Consider the following 23,499-nt stretch of genomic DNA (forward strand, 5'->3'; position numbering starts at 1 on the left):
GAAATTGTATACCAATTTTCCAAAGAAGTTAAAACATGAATTTACTTATACAGTATAAGAAGTTTTTAATGTAACTCTTAAAAAATTTATTGCTTTTACAACCTTAAGTAGAGCTTAAATTGAATAAGTGGTCAATAATAAGACCAAGTATTTATATGTATTACGAAATGCCATTTTTCTAAGAACTTTGTATGTATTAACTCATTAGTCCTCACAACAGCCCTATAAGTGATGTTATTATTATTATTCCCATTTTACAGGTGACAAAATTGTGGCACAGAGAAATGAAGGCATTTGTCCACAGGCACAATACTACCAAGTGCAGGAGCTAGAAATTGACCCCAGGTTGTCCAGTTTAACTACTATGCAAAATGCCTATGTTATTGATTTCAATATCATTGAAACTACTGAACTATAATTTTAAATCATATTGCATGATCTGATAAGATAGGCAAATTGGAAGAAAAATTTCCTTGAACTTAATTGTAAAAGAGAAATATTAAATATATAAATAACTTTTCTGATAACTTCACCAGTGTTAATTAGGAAGCACACTTAAGATTTCATCACTGTACAGTGTAGATTGAATTGTAAGAATGGTTAACTATTAGAGCTAATTTTGGCATTTTGGAGATATGTAATAATGGCTAACAATTAAATTAAAACATTGGACTTATAGGATTTTTTTTCCCCTAAAGCATTACTTTGTAAATTTCAGAATACCTTAACTGTAATATACAGCTTTGTTATCAGTGCAAAAGAACACTATGAGAAACTTTCAAAATTACATGAAAACATGGACAAGTTATACCAGAGTATAATGGGGTACTATGCCATCGATGTGAAGAAGGTGTCTGTGGAAGACTTTTTGACTGATTTGAATAACTTCAGAACCATGTTCATGGTATGTTAAAAATCTTAATTTGTTTTTTAAAAGTATTTGTATCTATATTACTATTATTATATTACTATAATATATTACTATATTATGTATTATAATTATATATTAATTATATATTATATATTATATTATATATATAATATAATATATTACTATCTATTATTACTCTTATTACTTCATTCTACTCTTGTTGTCTGTAGTAAAATCTACCTTTTCTGATATTGAAAGTTAGCTTTAAAAATTTCAGATTTTTAAATCTATTGAAAAATGTGTTTTGTCCTTTTTTTGGCCTTCCCAACATTAAGCTGTAATCAGAAATTTTGATTGAAAAAGTGACAAATTCTGAAGCTTTTCGTAAAGACTCCCCTCCTGGCTGACTACAAAGCACTTTTGTAGTAAGTGTTTGGCTATGAATTTGTTTCTTTATACTTAAGATCAATTTGTATTTTTGTGGTATAATTTTACCAAATTCTGTGCAGTTCTTATGAAGCTTTTTTCCCCTTTTCTTAATGCATTGTATAATAAGCTACCTGCGATTTGCCTTTGAATGGATTTTACATTCCTAGGGTTTCCTTTAGATACTATAATAGGGAGGTCAGGTCTCTGATGTGGAATCCTTTCATTTAGGCATTAAAAAGATCTTTTGAAAAGTATTAGCTGATTAGATCGGGGAGAAAACCACACACGTATTAAAGTGAGAAAGCATTGTTTCCTCTAGGGAAACTGGTAATACATTTCTACAACGGAAAATTACGTTATTCTTAATAGATGGGTGAGTCACTTTTGTGTTTCAGCAAATGTTTGTGGGGATTAAAAAGTTTTGAGGTGTAAAGAAAAAGAAGGTTGAATTTAAAGAAGTTTGAATTTCTTTTTAATCTCCGGAAAACTTTATTGCTGAATTTATTGGACTTGATTATAATCACCTGGTTGTGACTAGATACCCTTTCAATAAAAACTCAATATTTTAAATGAAAACTGGTCTACAGTAAGTGCACATTTGCTCACAGCTCTAGTTTATTTCCTCCACAAATTCAAAGTGATTTTTTAAATTATTTTTTCACTACCAGAAATGAATCTATTAAATATATTTATTATGTGCCTATATTCGTGATGTATAATATACTACTTTAATTTTTATAATATTTTATGAGACAGCATGGCTTAGTGGAAGTAGCAAAGGCTTTGCAGTTTGAGAGAGCAAGGTTTGGATTCCACACTAGTTAATATATGACTATGAATCCTTTTAACCTTCTCGAGCCTCAGTTTCCATATTTGTAAAAGGGGATGTTAATTCCTTTCTCATGAGAGTATTTAAATATTAAATGAGGTAATATATATTAAGTATCATAGCTCCTGGTGCATGGTAGTTGCTTAATAAATTATTATGCAGTAAAGGGTTAACTCAGTGGGCTTAAGGTACTCAAACCCTGTACATTTTAGAGAAAGTAGTGGCCCTTGACTGGCTCTGGAGAGAGCAACAGTGAGCCTTGGAATATCCTGCCCGGTATGGCCATCTTTGTATACCTGGGGCCTTGGGCCAAGCTAGATAGTTTATGCAAAAAATGTGGTTTACGGTGAACACCTACTTTTGTTCACCAGGGGCCTTGGGCCACACTGTGTCAGTTCGTCGTCTGTGGGGTGCTGGAGACTGAGTAGCCAAGGTCATTCATGCAGGGAGTCTATATTCATGCCTGCATGACTGACCTCAATAAGTCTTATTATTTATTTATTTAAATTTTATTTATTTTTTTGGCTGCATTGTGTCTTAGTTGCGGCACGTGGGATCTTTTGTTGTGGTGCATGGGCTTCTCTCTAGTTGTGGCATGCAGGTTTTCCCTTCTCTAGTTGTGGCACGCAGGCTCCAGGGTGAGTGGGCTCTGTATTTTTGGCATGCGGGCTTTCTAGTAGAGGCACCCGAGCTCAGTAGTTGGCTTAGTTGTCCTGAGGCATATGGGATCTTAGTTCCCCAACCAGGGATCGAACCCATGTCCCCTGCATTGGAAGGTGTATTCTTTACAACTGGACCACCAGGGAAGTCCCCTCAGTAACTCTTGACATCAAGGCTTGGGTAAGCTTCCCTGGTTGGCAGTACATCACACGTGTTGTCACACATTGTTGCTGGAATAATGAAACTCCACTGGGAGAAGACAACTGTGATTTTAATCTATATCCTTTCACTGTAAGAAACTGTTAACAGTGAGTGTAACAACTTTTCTGAGTTCTGTGAGTCCTTCCAACAAATTATCAAGCCTGAGGGTGGTCTTGGGGACCCATGACACAATTATGCATAAAATTATAAAATGCATATATAAAATAATAATACCCATCAGATATTGAGTATTTTCTATGAACCAGACATTTTTCCAAATGCCTAACATATATTACCTCAGTCAATCTTCATGATAATTCTGTATCTTTTCGTTGTTTCTATCCCCCTTTGGCAAATGAAGAAAGAGACCAAGGCCGTATTGTCTGGTTTTGAAACCAGATCTAATTCCACATCTTCCTGAGATCTGGTAGGAGTTCTCTGGGTGACTTGGCATTTCTGTTACTAGGTGGTAGGCAGAGAGAGAAAATGTTTGAATGGAGAAGGGTTCAAGGTGGAGGGTCACAGAGTGACAGCTATACTTTGCCTATTTCAGAGTTTACATGGGTCCTAGAAGTAGCTGCTATCACACACACATACATATAGACACACACACACACACACACACACACTCATATACGCATTGTACTAAATTAAAATCATTAGAGCTAAGTATAAAACACTTTATCTAAATAAGTAATCTGGAGAGGGAATTTTCTTTAGAATAAAAATAAGCATAAAGAAGACTGTAAGGGAAGTATAATTTCACGCACAAATTTTTTCTTCCTTTCTTTATGGTTATACTCCTTGAATTTTGGACACTGTATCTTTAAAAAGACCACAGCGTCAAGACTGATAGAAATTACTGACAAATAGATGTCTATTTGTCAATGTCTTCTGATCTCTTAGGTTGCTATTTAATTCCATACAGTTCAATTGTGGAAACGAGGCTAATTTCAATGAGTTAGTATGAAAATATTGGGGATAGATGTGGACCTTTAATATATTGAAGGTTTGTTCTGGAAAGCCACATTAATACAATAGGCAAAAAATATATTTTCTCTTTAAGATACACTTAAGATATGTTTACATTGTTAAGTATAGTTGATACATTAAACTATGTTTACACTATTACTTCATCCACTGACATTCATGATCCCTCGTCATGAATGAGCAGCAAATGTTCTGGTAAATTGGAGGTCCGTTTTGTATTACACATAAGAAGTTGGAGCACTGTCCTCATTCTACACCTGCCCTCCACTACAGCAGCTTACCATGGAATGTTTTCTCTCAAGTTCTGGCCACTCTGCTCGTTGTTCCCTATGCCTGGCACACTCCCTCCATATTTTGCCGGGCTAAATTATTGTACTCGCACTTCTAATCTGTGCTCAGAATTTCCTTCATCTAGTATCAGATGCCCCCATCTACAGTGGGTGGCATTCTCTAATAGCTAACACATATACTGCCAACCAAGTGCCAGGTGTTCTCATTCTCATTCGTTACAAACAACAAACAGATGTGGTATGTGTACTGGATTATTCCCATTTTACAAATGAGGAAACTGAGGCTTAGATAGATAGTGACAGCTAGCAGGTGACTGAACGGAGATGCTAAGCCAGGGAGTCTCACCAGTGTTAATTAGGATCTCTCAACTAATTTGCATAGATAGAGCTGTTCAGCATCTTCCCTTCCTTCCTTCCTTCCTTCCTTCCTTCCTTCCTTCCTTCCTTCCTTCCTTCCTTCCTTCCTTCCCTCCTTCCTTTTGTCTCCCTGAGAGACTTTTTACAATAGGTAACAAAGGAACATCTGTTTCAGTCTGCTACCTCAAGCCCAGTAGACCAACAGGGGAGGCTTTCATGATCTTGTGGCTTCCTCTGAGGAACAGCTGTTCATTGTGACAGTTTAACTTACCCCTTTTCTATCATCTTCAACCAAATACAGCTGCCACTGATGGAATTGCTAAGACCCTGTGCTAGGTGCTCTTCATGTGTCATCCCATTTAGTCTTCACAACATTTTTATGAGGTACAGAATGTTACCTGGAGGGAACTACAGGCCAGAGAAAGAAAATCCATGCCTTGGCAGATGCACTTCAGAATTGGCAGGGGCAGGATTAAATGGAAGCCTGACCTGCCTGACTCCAAAGCCTGTACTTTTTTTTTTTTACCATTTCCAAGTACATTGCTCTCAGAGAGTTTGTAAGAACAATCAAAATGTAATTTTTAAGGGTGTTTTTTATAACTTACTAGAGGGAATCAGCACAAGGCTCACCTTATTTCCTCACCCCTTGATAGAATAACTTTCTATTTACATTGATGAGCTCACGATAGAAAAATGTTTGCAGGTCTGGTTCTATTTCAAAGCATAAAATGTTCACTTTTAAAATTATAGGCCTATTAATGGAAAGCCTTGTGGCTGGGGTGGGGGTTAAGGTGAGCGGTACAGAGTCAGCACCTCTCTGTAATAGATTTTTATTTCCCATAGGACTCATGTGAGGCATAAAGTTCAAATTGGAGGCACTAGGTGGAAATGTTTGGCCTCACACTATAGGCTGAGCAAATTGGTGACCCACCAGGAATCAAACTTCACCAAATGAAATTCGTGCCTTCAGTCGTGTAGTGTTACATAGCAATCATCATTTTCCACTGTGGTCTGGTTTTAGACTCATTGTTATATGCCATTACCAATGCACCTGTTATTAAAAGAGATAACGTGCTTCTCCAGGATGAATTGAGCTCATTATGGAATTTTGGTTGGATCTTACAAGGACCCTCTTGTCCCCCTTTATATATATATATTTTAACATCTTTATTGGAGTATAATTACTTTCAATGGTGTTAGTTTCTGCTTTATAACACTATATCCCCATATCTCCTCCCTCTTGCGTCTCCCTCCCACCCTCCCTATCCCACCCCTCTAGGTGGTCACAGAGCACCGAGCTGATCTCCCTGTGTTATGTGGCTGCTTCCCACTAGCTACCTATTTTACATTTGGTAGTATATATATGTCCATGCCACTCTCTCACTTCGTCCCAGCTTACCCTTTCCACTCCCCATGTCCTCAAGTCCATTCGCTACGTCTGTGTCTTTATTCCTGTCCTGACCCTAGGTTCTTCAGAACCATTTTTTTTTTTTTTTAGATTCCATATATATGTGTTAGCATACGATATTTGTTTTTCTCTTTCTGACTTACTTCCCTTTATCTTATCCAACAGCTGTAGCAGGCTCATGTTTGTCATTTGAGTTTAAAACTAATTTTTGTGTCTCTCGTTGATCACTGTGGCTTTGAAGCATATGTATGTCCTGGTCCCACCTCCCACTCATCTTTATTACACAGTCTTGCTCAAACTGCTTTTACTCCCTTGGGCCCAAATTACATGGTTTCTTCTTCAACACACTCACGTCTTATCCTGATGATGCTTCTTTTTTATCATTGGAAGGTCTTTTGCTATTTTCTTTCTTTACCCAGAATTATTAGCACAGTACAACAACACTCTTAACTCCTTGAGCAAATTTCACCTGACACCTCATTTATTTTACTTAACATCTCATCTTAGAGAAATACTTCCGAACGCTTAGGATTCCTTTGTTATTTGTCTTCTTATAAGTAACATGTTTGAAAACAGATTTTCTAATAAGTTTTACTTATTAAGAATATGTCATTTTTCTGTTTTAATTAGACATATGTAACTATGTAGACCCTTTGAGTTTACAATATTATATATTCATGTATAGAGTTGATGTGATTACACTTAAAGAAGTCAAACTTTTTGGTTCATGTAGCTTTTATCCTGAGCACATAAACATTCTCTGTTGGGATGTTGAAGTACTAGAAAAGTCACTAGACATCCTTCTTTATTAATAGGTTCAAAGACCCTGCATATCTGGACACCCCACTTTAGCGTTAGGATTTTGAGGACAGCAGAAAGCAATCCCTGCCTTAAAAGGGATTACTGTTGCATACACAAAAGATGGAGGAGCCTTGTATTTGTTTTTTTTTTTGCACTGGGTTTAGGTATATGTGCTGAACTTTGCAGTTATTAAAGTCCAGTTTGTTTCTCCCTAAATTTTGTTTTCCACATATATACCTCCCATCTGAATTGTGTGATGACAGTCAAAGAAAAATAATTTCCTCTGATTTCTTCACATTTTAAATGATTGCTGAATTCTGCCTATGATAAGCCTCACCCTTTGTTTGTTTTTAATAGTGATGTTTTTCCTGTCCACGTCACTACTGGGGAGACAGCAGTGGCTGGGAGTGCAGGCTTTGGCATCCGAGTGCCTTGGGTGTTATGACTTAGGCAGATTACTTAACCTCCTGAGTCTCAGCTCCCCATTAATAACAGCATGTGTTTCTTAAGGATGTTACAGTTTGAAGATCAAATAACATAATGTTCATATACCCTCAAAATAAGTGATCTCTCTACATAGGATAGAAGTAATTTTTACCTTTCCCATTTCATTTTAATAAGATCTATAGTTTAAGGATTTTACCTCTTTTTAATTTTATGCTTCCATATAAAATACTCTGAAATAAATAAATGGCTACCTATTTTCCATCAATAGCTTTGTCTTTAGATTATGTCTACAGTTTTGTTAAAGTTATGTTTCATCTAGTTAAAGATTTATCATTCATGCTGTTTGCAGACTTTAAGTTGATTTTTGGTTCACACAATTGAAAGATACCGTGTAGTAAACAAATATAAAATCAGTTATAACTCATTTTGTCTTGCTGCATGTGTTGATCAAATACAATTTATCCTTCTAGTGAATACTCAGACTAAAGTAGTGATTTGCCAAACAAAAATGAAATCATCCAATGAGAGGGTATTTTTAGTGTAAATTTTTTTCATATAGAGTACAGCTAGAACAAAACTCATTTTGCCAAATCATTTAAATTACCCCAATTTGATGCTTCTCAACTCTAAATGTCACTTCTGATGATTACTATATAGAACAACTAGGTGACCAGCAGGAACTCCAAGGCATTAAGCATTTTCTGTATGCTCCTTAAATCTTCTAGATGGACTCATTATACACTATCAGAGAAAAGAAAATCATGTAAAAGTCCTGTGATTGGATGTTGAGCCAGCTTATGTAATTATAATAGGAAGTATCTTCTATCCTTGCTGATTTGGGTGAGGTTACGACTTGAAAGTTATTTTCACTGGAACCATTATTATTCTGAGATCGTACTTAGAGGTATAAAGCTCCAAACCTAGAACAAAATAAATATTCTAACTATAGAATCTTCTTTTCTTCTTACCTGTTAGCATCTGTTTATTTAAAGAACTAGATCAATTCCAGGTGCTGAATATTTGGGTTTGCAGCCTTGAAAATTAATTCTGTTAGGTTCTTCTAATCTTTGTTCTTTAGGCTTTTCACAATAAAAACACACCTAGATTACTTGGCTTAATATTTCTCTTTACTGATAAGATTTATTCTTAGTATGCATTGCTTAGTGGGATAATAAATGCATTTGACTGACAGATTTCTGTATGACTAAATGACTGGTGATTTGTATATCCCTTTTACATTTTAAGTATTTTGTATATGGAAATAATATAGCAAAAAGTAAAGACTGGATTATTTTAATACAGTAATAAGAACAACAATTGATAATGGAGAAAAAAGAAATCAACTACATAACTGATACAGCATAATAAGTATATTAACCCATGTAATTGGAAAGATAGCACTAAACTAGAATACCACAAATGAAAATGAATAAAATGGCATATTCTTTGTACATCAGATATACTGGTCTTCCATGTCCTGAACAAGAAAGGACAGGGGCTTCCCTGGTGGCGCAGTGGTTGAGAGTCCGCCTGCTGATGCAGGGGACACGGGTTCGTGCCCCGCTCCGGGAAGATCCCACATGCCGCGGAACGGTTGGGCCCGTGAGCCATGGCCGCTGAGCCTGCGCGTCCGGAGCCTGTGCTCCGCAACGGAAGAGGCCACAACAGTGAGAGGCCCGTGTACCGAAAAAAAAAAAAAGAGAGAGAGAGAAGGACAGAAAAAACACTATTGGCTTAAGGCTACTTTTTATGTTATGTTTAAACATTACCATGTTTATATGGAATATTGTTGGGCTTTGGTTGGATGTTTTCCTTGAAGAGCTGATTAGCAATAGCTCAAAAAAAAAAAAAAAACATGCTGTCCTATCAACAGGCCTATCTTTAAGCACCATTCTTCATGGCTGCTGTCTTGTGCCTAATCGTGCCTTTATTTAGCCTCATGACTGGCAGATAAAAAGAAAAAGAATATTTTTATAGTATATCACTTCAGAACACAAGAGAAGAGAACATATTTAATGGAAAAATCAAGTTCTACTTTGGGAAAACCTTAATTGTGAACATTTCATACTTTATTTATTAAAGACATTGTTTAATAGTTTGAAAAATCTCATTTGCTTGAAAATTTTGCAAAGTACTTGGACGAATTACAAACAAACTCATGGCATAATTATGAAGGGCCAGTAATGTTAAGTCCCTGATGGGCTAATAAGTAATTTGGTGTTTCATCTGAGGCTGACTTTACAATAAAGAGCAACTTGAAGCTAAAACTGTTTAATCATCAGCACCTGTACATCCTTTGGGACATTCTCAAAGGATAGTTTTCCATTTTCATAAGTTTCACGGGTCGTAGGAAGTTCAACTAAAAACACTTTGTCTTGAATGTTAAGATGATGAAGCGTTGGTGCCGGTGTATAGTATATCATGCTTTCCTGTTCTCACTGATAGCATTTTTTAATTGGATTTGGTAATACCAGAGAAAATAATTTGATTAATTTTTACTGTCATTCTAGATTCCTTTCTAAAGCATCTACCTTATAATTATTGCAAATAAAGTTTTCTAAGAATAAACATATTTTCCATGAGGTAGTTATAATCTATTTAGTTAAACAAGTAATTTTGATGGAAAGCTGATAAGTACATCACATACCTTTTACATTCTTAGAGACTTTTATGACTGGTATTAATTATCTAAATGTTTTTTCTTTCATGTTGTGTATATACAGGAGTACAGGAATGCATTTTTAAAGTAGTCATCAGGAATTTCTGGGAAGCAGTCATTCCATATGGCTGAGTGTTGCCTCTTCTTAAGGTTAGGTAAAGTCCTAACAAGCATTTAGTGGGAATGTGCTGGACTCTTATGTGGTCGTTTACTTTGAGAGAATTAGCCTATGTCTTCATAGTCCTAACATCCATCTCTTTGGAAGGCATGCAGATTTAAATTCAGTTTGTCTAATCTCATTTTAGGGACTTGAGACAAAATTTAATACTTAGGCAAGAAGAAAAGATTTTTGAGTTTAGTAAAAACTGTATTAAGGGATCCCTGGCTGACATAGCTTAAATATCCATTAATGGTGAAAGAAATATAACTCTGAACAAGAAGACACTTATAAACTTAATATTTTTTTCATTTAATAAAATTGCCAAAATTTTCTGTTACAAAAATATACCAGACATTATCATATGTTGAAAAATGTTGAGTTGGACAGATTAAACTATTTAAATAGGCTAAGAATCAAATGGAGAAGTGCAATCAAAAAGTCAGGATCGGGCTTCCCTGGTGGCACAGTGGTTGAGAATCTGCCTGTTAATGCAGGGGACACGGGTTCGAGCCCTGGTTCTGGGAGGATCCCACATGCCGTGGAGCAACTAGGCCCGTGAGCCACAACTACTGAGCCTGTGCGTCTGGAGCCTGTGCTCCGCAACAAGAGAGGCCGCGATAGTGAGAGGCCCGCGCACTGCAATGAAGAGTGGCCCCAACTTGCCACAACTAGAGAAAGCCCTCGCACAGAAACGAAGACCCAACACAGCAAAAATAAATAAATAAACTAATAAACTCCTACCCGCACCATCTTCTTTAAAAAAAAAAAAAAGGATCTGTGGAAGTCTGCTTGTGTCTTATACTCAAAATTTTATTTTACTACAATTTTATCTTATAACTTAAGGCTAATATATTTGTCAAGTAAAGGCATAGTTGTAATATAGACTATTTCTTAGGCTTTTTGGGGAGGGGGTAATATGCACATTGATTTTTTTTAATTTTACTTTTGGGGAAAATAAAACAACTATTAATTGTATAATTGGGCAATGTTTTAAGTTAGTTTATCAGAAAAGTCAAATTTCAAGTGAGGAATTTATTGGGGGGAAGAACACAGGAAACTAAACTCTTTTCCAGAAAAAAAGCTCTTAAAGCTTACCAGAGTATTAAAAACAATGTCTGTGTGTGTGTGTATGCCAGGCACTTCTGTAAGCCATTTACATGTATTAGGTCATTTAATTCTTAAAATATCCCTATAAGCTGTGTATGTGTACATTTATATATAATTCATATATATATATATATATATATATATGTATTAAATTTTTAGCAGTAAATAGCTAGACTTGAGGTCGAGAGTACACCTAGCTTCCATGTTTAGTTCATCTCTTTATCTTCCCTGCCAAGTAATCTAGCTGTATTGGATGCATGCTTTGATGGTACTTCCTATCGACTCCATGTACAATCATATTCCAATGTCTCTGTATGGAAGGAATTTATATTCTCATAAGATCTGTGAAAATTGGCATCCCACCTTTTTCTTGATAGAAACATATAAATGATGTAAGCTAGAAATTGCTCTTCATTGATTTGTTACTGGATAAATAATTGTGTGTTTGAGGTATTTGGTTAATGACATAGTAATAATGAAAATAATTTTATAAGTTTGTAATAATATAATATTACTACTAATAATATTAATAATTGCTAACATTTATATAGTTCTTACGATGTGCCAGGCACTTCTGTAAGCCATTTTCATGCATTAATTTATTTAATTCTTAAAATATCCTCATAAAGTAAGTATTATTTTACCCATTTTACTGAAGAGGAAGCTGAGATACAAGTCACACAGCTATTTAGTGTCAGGTGGAGATTCAAACAAAGACAATATGACTTCAGATTTCCTCCTTCTAACCAGTATGCTCTTTCTAATATACAGTAATAAGCTCAGATAGATTTTTAAAAATAATTTCTGAAAGCAGTGAAAGGTCATATTTACTGTATTTTTTAAGACATTCTTTTCATTCAGCAAACTGTTTTGAGTGCCTGCCTAGGACTGACTTTATATGGCTGTGCAATGTTAAATTGTTTACCTTTAGATTCTAAAACATACATGTATAATGTACCCAGGGAGAAATATACAGTGTATAAGAACTGCCACATTATACAAAAGTATTTAAAATTTTATTTTTCATTTTATTTATTTATTTTTAAATTTATTTATTTTTGGTTGCGTTGGGTCTTTCATTGCTGCGCGCAGGCTTTCTCTAGTTGCTGTGGACCGGGGCTATTCTTCGTTGCAGTGTGCGGGCTTCTCATTGAGGTGGCCGCTCTCGTTGCGGAGCCGGGGCTCCAGGCACGCGAGCCTCAGTAGTTTGGGCATGCCGGCTCAGTAATTGAGGCGCATGGGCTTAATTGCTCTGCAGCGTGTGGGATCTTCCCGGACCAGGGATCGAACCCGTGTCGCCAGCATTGGCAGGCGGATTCTTAACCACTGCACCACCAGGGAAGTCCCTACGAAAGTATTTAAGAAATAAAGATTATGTGTTGGTCAACCTTCTATAAGAACAAACTTTTGAGGACTTTGCTTTTCACAATATGTTAATAGGGATTCCTTTTTTTTTTAACATCTTTATTGGAGTATAATTGCTTTACATTGTTGTGTTAGTTGCTGCTTTATAACAAAGTGAGTCATCTATACGTGTACATATATCCCCATATCACCTCCCTTTTGCATCTCCCTCCCACCCTCCCTATCCCACCACTCTAGGTGGTCACACAGCACCAAGCTGATCTCCCTGTGCTATGTGGCTGCTTCCCACTAGCTATCTATTTTATGTTTGGTAGTATATGTAGGTCCATGCCACTGTCTCACTTTGTCCCAGATTACCCTTCCCCCTCCCTGTGTCCTCAAGTCCATTCTCTACATCTGCGTCTTTATTCCTGTCCTGCCCCTAGGTTCTTCATAACCATTTTTAAAAAACTTTTTAGATTCCATATATATGTGTTAGCATACAGTATGTTTTTCTCTTTCTGACTTACTTCACTCTGTATGACAGACTCTAGTTCCATCTACCTCACTACAAATAATTCAATTTCGTTTCTTTTTATGGCTGAGTAATATTCCATTGTATATATGTGCCACATCTTCTTTATCCATTCACCTGTCGATGGACACTTAGGTTGCTTCCATGTCCTAGCTATTGTAAATAGTGCTGCAATGAACATTGTGGTACATGACTCTTTTTGAATTGTGGTTTTCTCAGGGTATATGCCCAGTAGTGGGGTTGCTGGGTCATATGGTAGTTCTATTTTTCATTTTTTAAGGAACCTCCATACTGTTCTCCATAGTGGCTGTATCAATTTACATTCCCACCAACAGTGCAAGAGGGTTCCCTTTTCTCCACACCTTCTCCAGCATTTATTGTTTGTAGATTTTTTGACGATGGTCATTCTGACCAGTGTGAGATGATACCTCATTGTAGTTTTGATTTGCATTTCTCTAATGATTAGCGATGTTGAGCATCCTTTCATGTGTTTGTTGGCAATCTGTATATCTTCTTTGGAGAAATGTCTGTTTAGGTCTTCTGCCCATTTTTGGATTGGGTTGTTTGTTTTATCGCTATTGAGTTGCATGAGCTGCTTGTATATTTTGGAGATTAATCCTTTGTTAGTTGCTTCATTTGCAAATATTTCCTCCCCGTTCTGAGGGTTGTCTTTTCACCTTGCTCATTGTTTCCTTTACTGTGCAAGAGCTTTTAAGTTTCATTAGGTCCCATTTGTTTATTTTTGTTTTTATTTCCATTTCTCTAGGAGGTGGGTCACAAAGGATCTCACTGTGATTTATGTCATAGAGTGTTCTGCCTGTGTTTTCCTCTAAAAAAATGTGTCTGGCCTTACATTTAGGTCTTTAATCCATTTACAGTTTACTTTTTTCTATGGTGTCAAGGAGTGTTCTAATTTCATTCTTTTACATGTAGCTGTCCAGTTTTCCCAGCACCACGTATTGAAGAGGCTGTCTTTTCTCCATTGTATATTCTTGCCTCCTTTTTCAAAGATAAGGTGACCATATGTGCGTGGGTTTATCTCTGGGCTTTCTATCCTGTTCCATTGATCTGTTAATATGGATTCTTAAATATCCATCCCACTGCAATACAACAAAGCATTTTAAAACATGGCTGTTTTGTGTGAAAGCAAGGGAGATCTCTGAGGATAAAAAGGGTTAAAGAGAAAAGGACAAAGCTGAAACTTACATGTTGAACATAACATAGGTACACAAGGGGGAAAGCCAGGCATGCCCTGGGATGCCAAGATTAAGGGCTAAATGCAGGTTAGGTACACTGCGTAAGATTTATGTGCCAAGCCTAGGACAAAAGGAAATTAAACTTATACAGGTTACAAATAATACCTGATTATTTACAGAAGCAAATTAAAAACTCTGTGCAAGAGGCAATTACAATTTTGATCCTCTAGATTCTTGCAAATTAAGGTTAATCAAATAAGAGCACTTAATCGCAATCAACAAACACACAAAGAAACAAGGCGTTGTGTGGTGAAATGATCATGATAGAACAGAACAATAGATATAACCCCCCAAGACTCTAGATATTGAATAACAATTTTTGATGTTGAAGTAAATAACAGATGAGATTAAAGAGAGAGAAAGAAACAGGAAATTACCAAAAATGACAAAGTAGGTTTGAAAAAGAATTAAGATAGAATTTAAGGAAATGGAAGCATGATGGTTGAAATTAAACATGTATTAAACAGCAGACTACATTCAGCTGAAGAAAGAAATGGCAAATTAGACAATAGATCTAAAGAAATTGTCCAATGCAATCCAGGGAGACAGTAAGATTAGAAGTGTAAAAGACATGTTAAGAAACATGGAGGGCAGGGTGAGAAGGGCTACCCCTTGTACCATGAGAGTCTCAGAAAGATAGACTCGAAGGAATGAATGAAAGACAATATTCAGAATGATGGCTGTGAGTTTTCCAGATCAACAATCCGTAGAATAGGAAGTACAACCTACACCAAGCCAGATGAATAAAATGAAATTCACTTAAAAAATATTGTAGTGAAACTGTAGAACACTAAAAGACAAAATATTAAAAGCAGCCAAAGAGAAAGATACAATCACTAATGCAACAACAGTTAGATACAGATGACTTCTCATTAGAAAAAATGGAAAATAGAAGAAAGTGAGATATTTTCAAGTGTTGAAAAAAAATTACTGTTCTCTTAATTTGGGGTATTCAGCATAAGCTCTTTATAGAACAAGGGCAAAATTAAACTAATTTCATATAAACAGATAATAAAGGTGTTTTCTGTGACTATCCCTTTGTTAAAAGACCTTCTAAAGCAGAGATTGGCAGACTTTTCAATGGGCCAGATATTAAATATATGCAGCCTCTGTTGCAACTACTTAGCTCTGCTATAGCCATGCAAAATCAGCCATGGTCAGTAGGTAAATGAATGGGTGCAGCTATGTTCCAATAAAACTCCATTTACAAAAATAGGTGGCCGAACAAGTATTGTAGTTTGCTCACCCCTGCTCTGAAGGATGCATTTAAAGAAGCAGAATTTTTACTTAAAGAAAAATTTGAGAGACAAGAAGGCATACCTACCATGAAACTAAATGTATAGAAATGAAGTATACAATAAAACAATGTGTAGCTTGTTTTGCAGAGAAGGGGAGACAGAGCTTAACTATTGGACAAATTGTTAAGTAAATTGAATGATATGTTTGGAGTTCAGGTATTTTATATTCTCTGTATTGTTCAAAGGGGAGAAAGGGAGGTCAAGATATCAATTAACTTTAAACATCATTAATTTGTGTGATAAAATTACAAGTATAGTCAGTAAAAAATAGTATAAGTTCCAAACTATAGGGTGAGAAATGGACTAAGAAAGACATATGAAGTAAAACAAACAGACAAAAACTACATGTAAAAGGAGGATAGATTAAACAGGACAAATAGAAGAAATAATGTAAGTTGTGGACACAAATATTTTACAAATTATAATAACATTTTAAAAGACCATAAGATTGGACAAAAAACAAAACATAGTCTTATGCTGTTTATAAGAAACTAACCAATAACCCAAGGATATGGAAAAGTTTGAAGTAACAAAACAGTTAATGAAATACAAGGCAAATATTAATTAAAAGAAAAAGGGAAACTATGTTAATAACAGATAAAATAGACTTAAGGGAATATTATTTCATGATAAAAAGCTTAATTCACCAGAAAGATACGATTCAAAAATTTGCATGTGCATTATAACATGGCATCAAAATAAACATGTAAATTATGGTAAACTATAGGAATAAGTTGACAGATAGCATTATATTGGAAAACTTCAACAAAGTTCTCTAACTTATTGATGTGTCAAGCATAAAAATATTGCCAAAGATATGGGAGCTTTAAACAATTCAATTAATAGATTTGATTTGATACATGTTTATAGAACCCAACCCAGCAATTAAAGAACACATATTCTTCTCAATCACAGGTAGACCTTTTGTCAAGTTAATCGCATACTAGAGATTGTGAAACAAATCTTGATAAATTTGTATGTTTCAGGTTTATTCATTGACCACAATAACATGAAGTTAGAAATAAAATTTTAAAAGGGTGACCTTTTAAAACCTTTTTTAAAAATTCTAAAAATATACTAAATAACTCATGTATCAAGGAAGAAATCATAGAAAAAAAACAGACCTGAAAGTACTGAAAATACATCAGAATTTGTGGGCCAAAATAATAGTGGTGTAAAGAAATTTATACCCTAAGTCTTTATATTAAAAAATCAGAAAGACAGGGCTTCCCTGGTGGCACAGTGGTTGAGAGTCCGCCTGCTGATGCAGGGGACACGGATTCGTGCCCCGGTCCGGGAAGATCCCACATGCTGCGGAGCGGCTGGGCCCGTGAGCCATGGCCGCTGAGCCTGCGTGTCTGGAGCCTGTGCTCCACAACGGGAGAGGCCACAAGAGTGAGAGGCCCGCGTACCGCAAAAAAAAAAAAAAAAAAAAATCAGAAAGACAAAGTTAATAAGGTAAGCATCTGACTTCAGAAATTTAAAAACAATTATACAATCCAGAAAAAATGGAAGGAAATGAAGGGGAAAAATGACTTAAGAGAATTTTTAAGAACCAAAATGTGCTTATTTCGATAAGACAAGTTAATTAGATAAATTTCTGAAGAGATTAATCAAGAAAAAAGAGAAACAATATTGAGAATGTAAGGAATATAACTATAGATATACTAAAAAAAAGAGCATACTGTAAAAATTTGTAGACCAGAATTGGAAAGGTCGATGAAATGGATAAGTTCCTAGGAAAAATATTACATATTGAAACTGACTTTAAAATAAATAGAAAGCTTGAATAGGTCTATGACTAATTTTTAATTTAATGACTTCAAATCTTCCAACAAATTAAATACTTGGCCCAGAAAGTTTTACAAATGAGTTTTCCCAAATTTTAATTAAACAATTATTCCAAACTAATAGAGTGTAAAAAAAATTATGACCAAATGTTCAAAAAGGTAAATTCTTCATGTCCAAGTTGAGCTTATCTCAGAAATGGAAGTGTGGTTTAGTATTAGAATATCCATGTCACTACATTAAGAGTTTCAATAGATTGAGAAAACATTTGATAAAATTCAACTGTTGTTCAGATTTTAAAGCAAGAACAATAAACTGGTTGAACCCTCTATCCCTAAATATGAAATGTAGGACAAAGGGAACCTTCTTTACCTAATAATGGAAATTTAACTTTTAGCTACTACAGTACAATAAGACAAGAATGAAAAGTAGAAAAACTGAAAAGGAAGAAACTAATCGTCCATTATGTACTTCTTATTTTTAATAATTTTAATAATTTTCCTGTAGGTTCCTTTTTGCATTATTCATAGGAATAATTCATAAGAATAATGCAAAAATGAACCTACAGGAAAATTATTAAAAATAAGAAATTTTATCAATGGAATGTATAGAATCAACTACATTTTTACACATTAGTTACAAAATATTGAAAAATCATAATTTTTTAAAAATACATCATTTATAAGAAATAGGAAGAGAAGATACAGACAACAAATCTAACAAAAGATGTCCAAGACCTGAATGGGGTAAATTCTAAGTATTTTCAATAGACTTTTAAAAGATGAAACTTAATGGAGAGCCACATCCTGTTCATAAATAGAAAGATTCATTATTGATATAAAGATATTGATATAAAGATATCAATTCTCAATTAATCTACAGAATCAGCAATTCTGCTCAAAATCCTAATAAGCTTTTTCAAAACACTTAATAAGTCTATTCTGAAATATAGATGACAAAGCAAAGGCCCAAGGATAGTGCAGTCATTTCTAAAGAAGAAAAGGAAGAAGAAAAAGAATATATAAGCTATCATAATTAAGACAGAGTGTTATTGGTGCAAACATGGATACATTGATCAAATGTACTAAAACAGCCCCAAAACATCAACATGTATATGGACACTTGAAATCCAGAAGAGATGGCTTTGTAGATCAGTGGGGGAAAGGATAGGCTACTTGTGAAATTGTTATGGGTCAACTCATTTTTCATATGAAAAAATTAAATCGGATTCCCAGCTCATTTTATTCACAACTGTATTCACAAATGTTGATCACAGTTAAATAAAGTAGGTACTGAAATGTGAGCATCATTTAAAATTTTAAGAAGAAAATATGGAGGAATATTGTTGTCTTTGATGTAGGGAAGGATTTCTTAAATAATATATTAAAGGTATCAACAATAAGGGAAAAGAGATTTTTGACTACTACATAAATTTGAGAACTTCTGTTTACTGCAAGACAATATACATAAAGTACAATGACATTTACAATCCAGGATATATTTAAAAAGCACAAAGCTAACAAAAGATTAGTATCCAAAATATTTGAAGAACTACTGTCATTAAGAAAATGATAACCTAATGGAACAGTGGATAAGAGATAGGAATAGGCATTTCATAGAATAGGAAATACAAATATTTTATAAACATGTGAGAAAATAGTTAAATTAATAACATAGATATACAAGTTAAAAGCATGATGTGATACTATTATATACCTTCCATATAGGTAAAAACTGATGATAACAGTCTTGGTGAGTATGTAGGCTATGATTATGTACTGATGGTGGGGGTGTACTTTGGCTCAACTGCTTTGAAAACACTTTCACCTCACCTAGTGAGACTGAAGACAACCCTCTCCTTTCATTTATCAGTTGTGCTCCTATCCTAGAAAGCAGTGGCTTTCAAAGTATTTGACCCTAACCCACGTTGTAAAATAATATTTTGTAATGGGACCCAGAACTCTTATATTTATATATTTTTTGAACAGAAACAAGCAATACTTATCCTCACTGCTTATGTTATGTTCTAAAATGTTCTGTTCTCTTTCACTTAAAGAGTATCTTTCAACAATTTCTAAACAGATCTAAGAGCCAATGAGACCTGCCATTAAAAAAAAAACTCTTACACATATACACAGGGAAACATACAAAAATGTTTGTAACTGCATGGTTCATCATAGCCCCAAATTGGAAACAACCCAAATCCCACTGATAGGAGAATAAATAATAAAACACAAGTTATACATAAAAATATGGATGAATCTTAGAAACGTAGAGTGAAAAAAGCAAGTCATAGAAGTTTACAATAAAGGATAATGCAAATATAAAAAACTCAAAGATAACATTTATGATAATAGCCACAATTTCTGGAGGATTATACTCTGCAAGACTTCTAAATTTTACATACATACACATACACACATTCATTTAAACTTACTGGCTTTGGTTTATTTTGCTTTCTCTGAGAGAAAATGTGTTGTATAATGCTATAATGTGTATTTAAACTAGTAGTGGGAAAGTTCTTATTATTACATTTAGTTATGTAGAAAACAAACTCTAGGAGGAAAACAATTGTGAACTGGTGTATTTTATTTTCTTCCAAAATACACAGACATGAGCACATACAGACACACGTATATTTGTTAACATATATCTATATATTTTTGTATGTACATTTATTAATATACCTCTGTATTTTTTAGAGATATTTTAGAATCTTCTATTACCATAAAAAGCACGTGAGCCTTAGGAACCCAGGTAAATTATTGGTTATACCTTTGAAGTGAACAGTCAAAATGTGACTGACGTTTTAAAATCCTCTAGACTGGTAAGCCCATAGATCTTTCAGACAAGAGCATGTACCAGGCTGTGTCTGGAAGTTTTGCAAGCACTCAAAGAATTTCTTTTGGCATTACATAGATGAAAGTAGTCAGTGGCAGTGCAATTTATTTACCAACTGACTATATGGAAAACCAGGTCAAGAATAAGTTGATTAAAAAAGAAATTGTTTTCTTATACATAACTATGTATATGGTTCACCCGTAACTTTCCTTTCTGGCTTCAAATTTTAGAATTGAAGTAACTAAGAGGCAATGATATCTAGAATAATGCGGTTTTCTAAACTTTTCTGTTTTAGGCTGCTTTTACTTCTCAAAATTTAGAATAAAAGAAAACTCCAAATTACTATTTGAACTGAGATAGTATTTTCAGACTAACTGCCTATTTCTATGCTGTCTGTTGGTATTTTTCCAGCTAAAATTCTTCTATTAGTTATAATGTTAGAATAAGATATGTTTTCAATGAGATAGGCTTTTAAATGAAACTCTATAGTGCATTTTCCATAAGACAGAATAGCTTTAAGAACTACTTCAGTCCTTATTTCTAAAGGTAAACATTATTTTTATAGATCCTAAGAAGTAAATTTGACTTTTTATTGCCCAATGGAATATTAAAAGGGTGTGGCAGTTATATCTGGTAATAGGTGATCTATTCAATGTTCTCATTGAAATGCATCCAGTCATTAAAGTAGAAAATTCACATCTGAAAATTGTATGCTTTAATAAGTTTGAAAAATAAGCTACATGATATATTTTTTGTCTATTACCCGTTCCTCTTACTCATTTCCCTCAAACAAGAAATAAGCTTTGATTCCCAAATATTTGCCTAACCTTTGTCCTCCACAATCCACCTTTCCTTTCCCATCTCCCTTATACATACATACACAGGTGCACATGCACACACACATACAGATATACACACTTGTCTGTGAAACCACACGTCTTTTCTTTTTAATAGATCTTTATTGGAGTATAATTGCTTCACAATACTGTGTTAGTTTCTGTTGCACAACAAAGCGAATCAGCCATATGCATATACATGTCCCCATATCCCCTCCCTCTTAAGCCTCCCTCCGCTCCTCCCTGTCTCACCCTCTAGGTCATCGCAAAGCACCGAGCCGAGCCTATCTCCCTGTGCTATGCGGCTGCTTCCCACCAGCCAACTATTTTCCATTCGGTAGTGTATATATGTCTATGCTACGCTCACTTCGCTCCAGCTTCACCCTCCCACCCCACGTCCTCAAGTCCCTTTTCTATGTTTACCTCTTTATTGCTGCCTTACAACTAGGTTCATCAATACCATGTTTTATTGTTTGTTTGTTTTTTAGATTCCATATATATGTATTAGCATATGGTATTTGTTTTTCTCTCTCTGACTTACTTCATTCACTCTGTATGGCAGACTCTAAGTCCATCGACCTCACTACAAATAACTCAATTTCATTTCTTTTTATGGCTGAGTAATATTCCCTTGTGTATATATATGCCACATCTTCTTTATCCATTCATCTGTCAGTGGACGCTTAGGTTGCTTCCATGTCCTGGCTAAATAGAGCTGCAGTGAACATTTTGGTACATGACTCTTTTTGAATTATGGTTTTCTCAGAATATGTGCCCAGTACTGGGATTGCTGGGTCATATGGTAGTTGTATTTTTAGTTTTTTAAGGAACCTCCATAATGTTTTCCATAGTGGTTGTATCAATTTACATTCCCACCAACAGTGCAAGAGGATTCCCTTTTCACCACACCCTTTCCAGCATTTATTGTTTCTAGATTTTTTGATAATGGCAATTCTGACCTGCATGGGTTGATACCTCATTGTAGTTTTGATTTGCATTTCTCTAATAATTAGTGATGTTGAACATCTTTTCATGTGCCTCTTGGCCAACTGTATGTCTTTGTTGGTGAAATGTCTATTTAGGTCTTCCGCCCATTTTTTAACTGGATTGTTTGTTTTTTTGATATTGAGCTCCATGAGCTATTTGTATATTTTGGAGTTTAATCATTTGTCTCTTATTTCATTTGCAAATATTTTCTCCCATTCTGAGGGCTGTCTTTTTGTCTTGTTTATGGTTTACTTTGCTGTGCAAACGCTTTTAAGTTTAATTAAGTCCCGTATGTTTATTTTTCTTTTTATTTCCATTACTCTAGGAGGTGGGTCAAAAAAGATCTTGCTGTGGTTTATGTCAAAGAGTGTTTTTCCTCTAAGAGTTTTATAGTGTCTGGTCTTACATTTAAGTGTTTAATCCATTTGAAGTTTATTTTTGTGTATGGTGTTATGTAGTGCTCTAATTTCATTCTTTTACGTGTAGCTGTCCAGTTTTCCCAGCACCACTTATTGAAGAGGCTGTCTTCTCTCCATTGTATTTTCTTGCCTCCTTTGTCATAGATTAGGTGCCCATATGTGCGTGGGTTTATCTCTGGGCATTCTATGCTGTACCATTGATTTATATGTCTGTTTTTGTACCAGTACCATTCTGTATTACTGTAGCTTTGTGGTATAGTTTGAAGTTGGGGAGCTTGATTCCTCCAGCTCCATTTTTCTTTCTCAAGATTGCTTTGGCTATTAGGGGTCTTTTGTGTTTCCATATGAACTGTAAAATTTTTTGTTCTAATTTTGTGAAGAATGCCATTAGTAGTTTGATAGGAATTGCACTGAATCTGTAGATTGCTTTGGGTAGTATAGTCATTTTCACAATATTGATTCTTCCAGTCCAAGAACATGGTATATTTCTCCATCTGTTTATGTCATCTTTGATTTCTTTCATCAGTGTTTTATAGTTTTCTGAGTACAAGCCTTTTGCCTCCTTAGGCAGGTTTATTCCTAGATATTGTGTTCTTTTTGTTGCAGTGGTAAATGGGAGTGTTTCCTTAATTTCACTTTCTGATTTTTCGTTGTTGGTGTATAGGAATGCCAGAGATTTTGTGCATTAATTTAGTATCCTGCAACCTTACCAAATTCATTGATTAGTTCTAGTAGTTTTCTGGTGTCATCTTTAGGATTTTCTATGTATAATATCATGTCATCGGCAAACAGTGATAGTCTTACTTCTTCTTTTCCGATTTGTATTCCTTTTATTTCTTTTTCTTCTCTGATTGCCATGGCTCGGACTTCCAAAACGATGTTGAATAATAGTGGCGAGAGTGGACATCCTTGTCTTCTTCCTGATCTTAGAGGAAATGCTTTCAGTTTTTCACCATTGAGTATGATGCTTGTTGTGGGTTTGTCAT

At 34.8% G+C, this 23,499-nt stretch overlaps 1 protein-coding gene across 5 annotated transcripts in view; it reads left to right on the plus strand.

Moving 5' to 3' along the window:
• Positions 1-23,499, plus strand: part of DIAPH3 (diaphanous related formin 3) — a 548,620-nt gene that overhangs the window by 346,970 nt on the left and 178,151 nt on the right. For all 5 annotated transcript variants that reach the window (XM_029210108.1, XM_029210109.1, XM_029210110.1 and 2 more), the window contains one exon: positions 740-904. In XM_029210108.1, coding sequence (XP_029065941.1) covers positions 740-904 — 165 coding nt within the window. The remainder of the gene's footprint in view (positions 1-739; positions 905-23,499) is intronic.

The sequence above is a fragment of the Monodon monoceros genome, unplaced genomic scaffold, assembly GCF_005190385.1.
Source record: "Monodon monoceros isolate NGI ecotype Baffin Bay Population unplaced genomic scaffold, NGI_Narwhal_1 Super_Scaffold_8, whole genome shotgun sequence".
In the NCBI taxonomy this organism is placed as follows: domain Eukaryota; kingdom Metazoa; phylum Chordata; class Mammalia; order Artiodactyla; family Monodontidae; genus Monodon; species Monodon monoceros.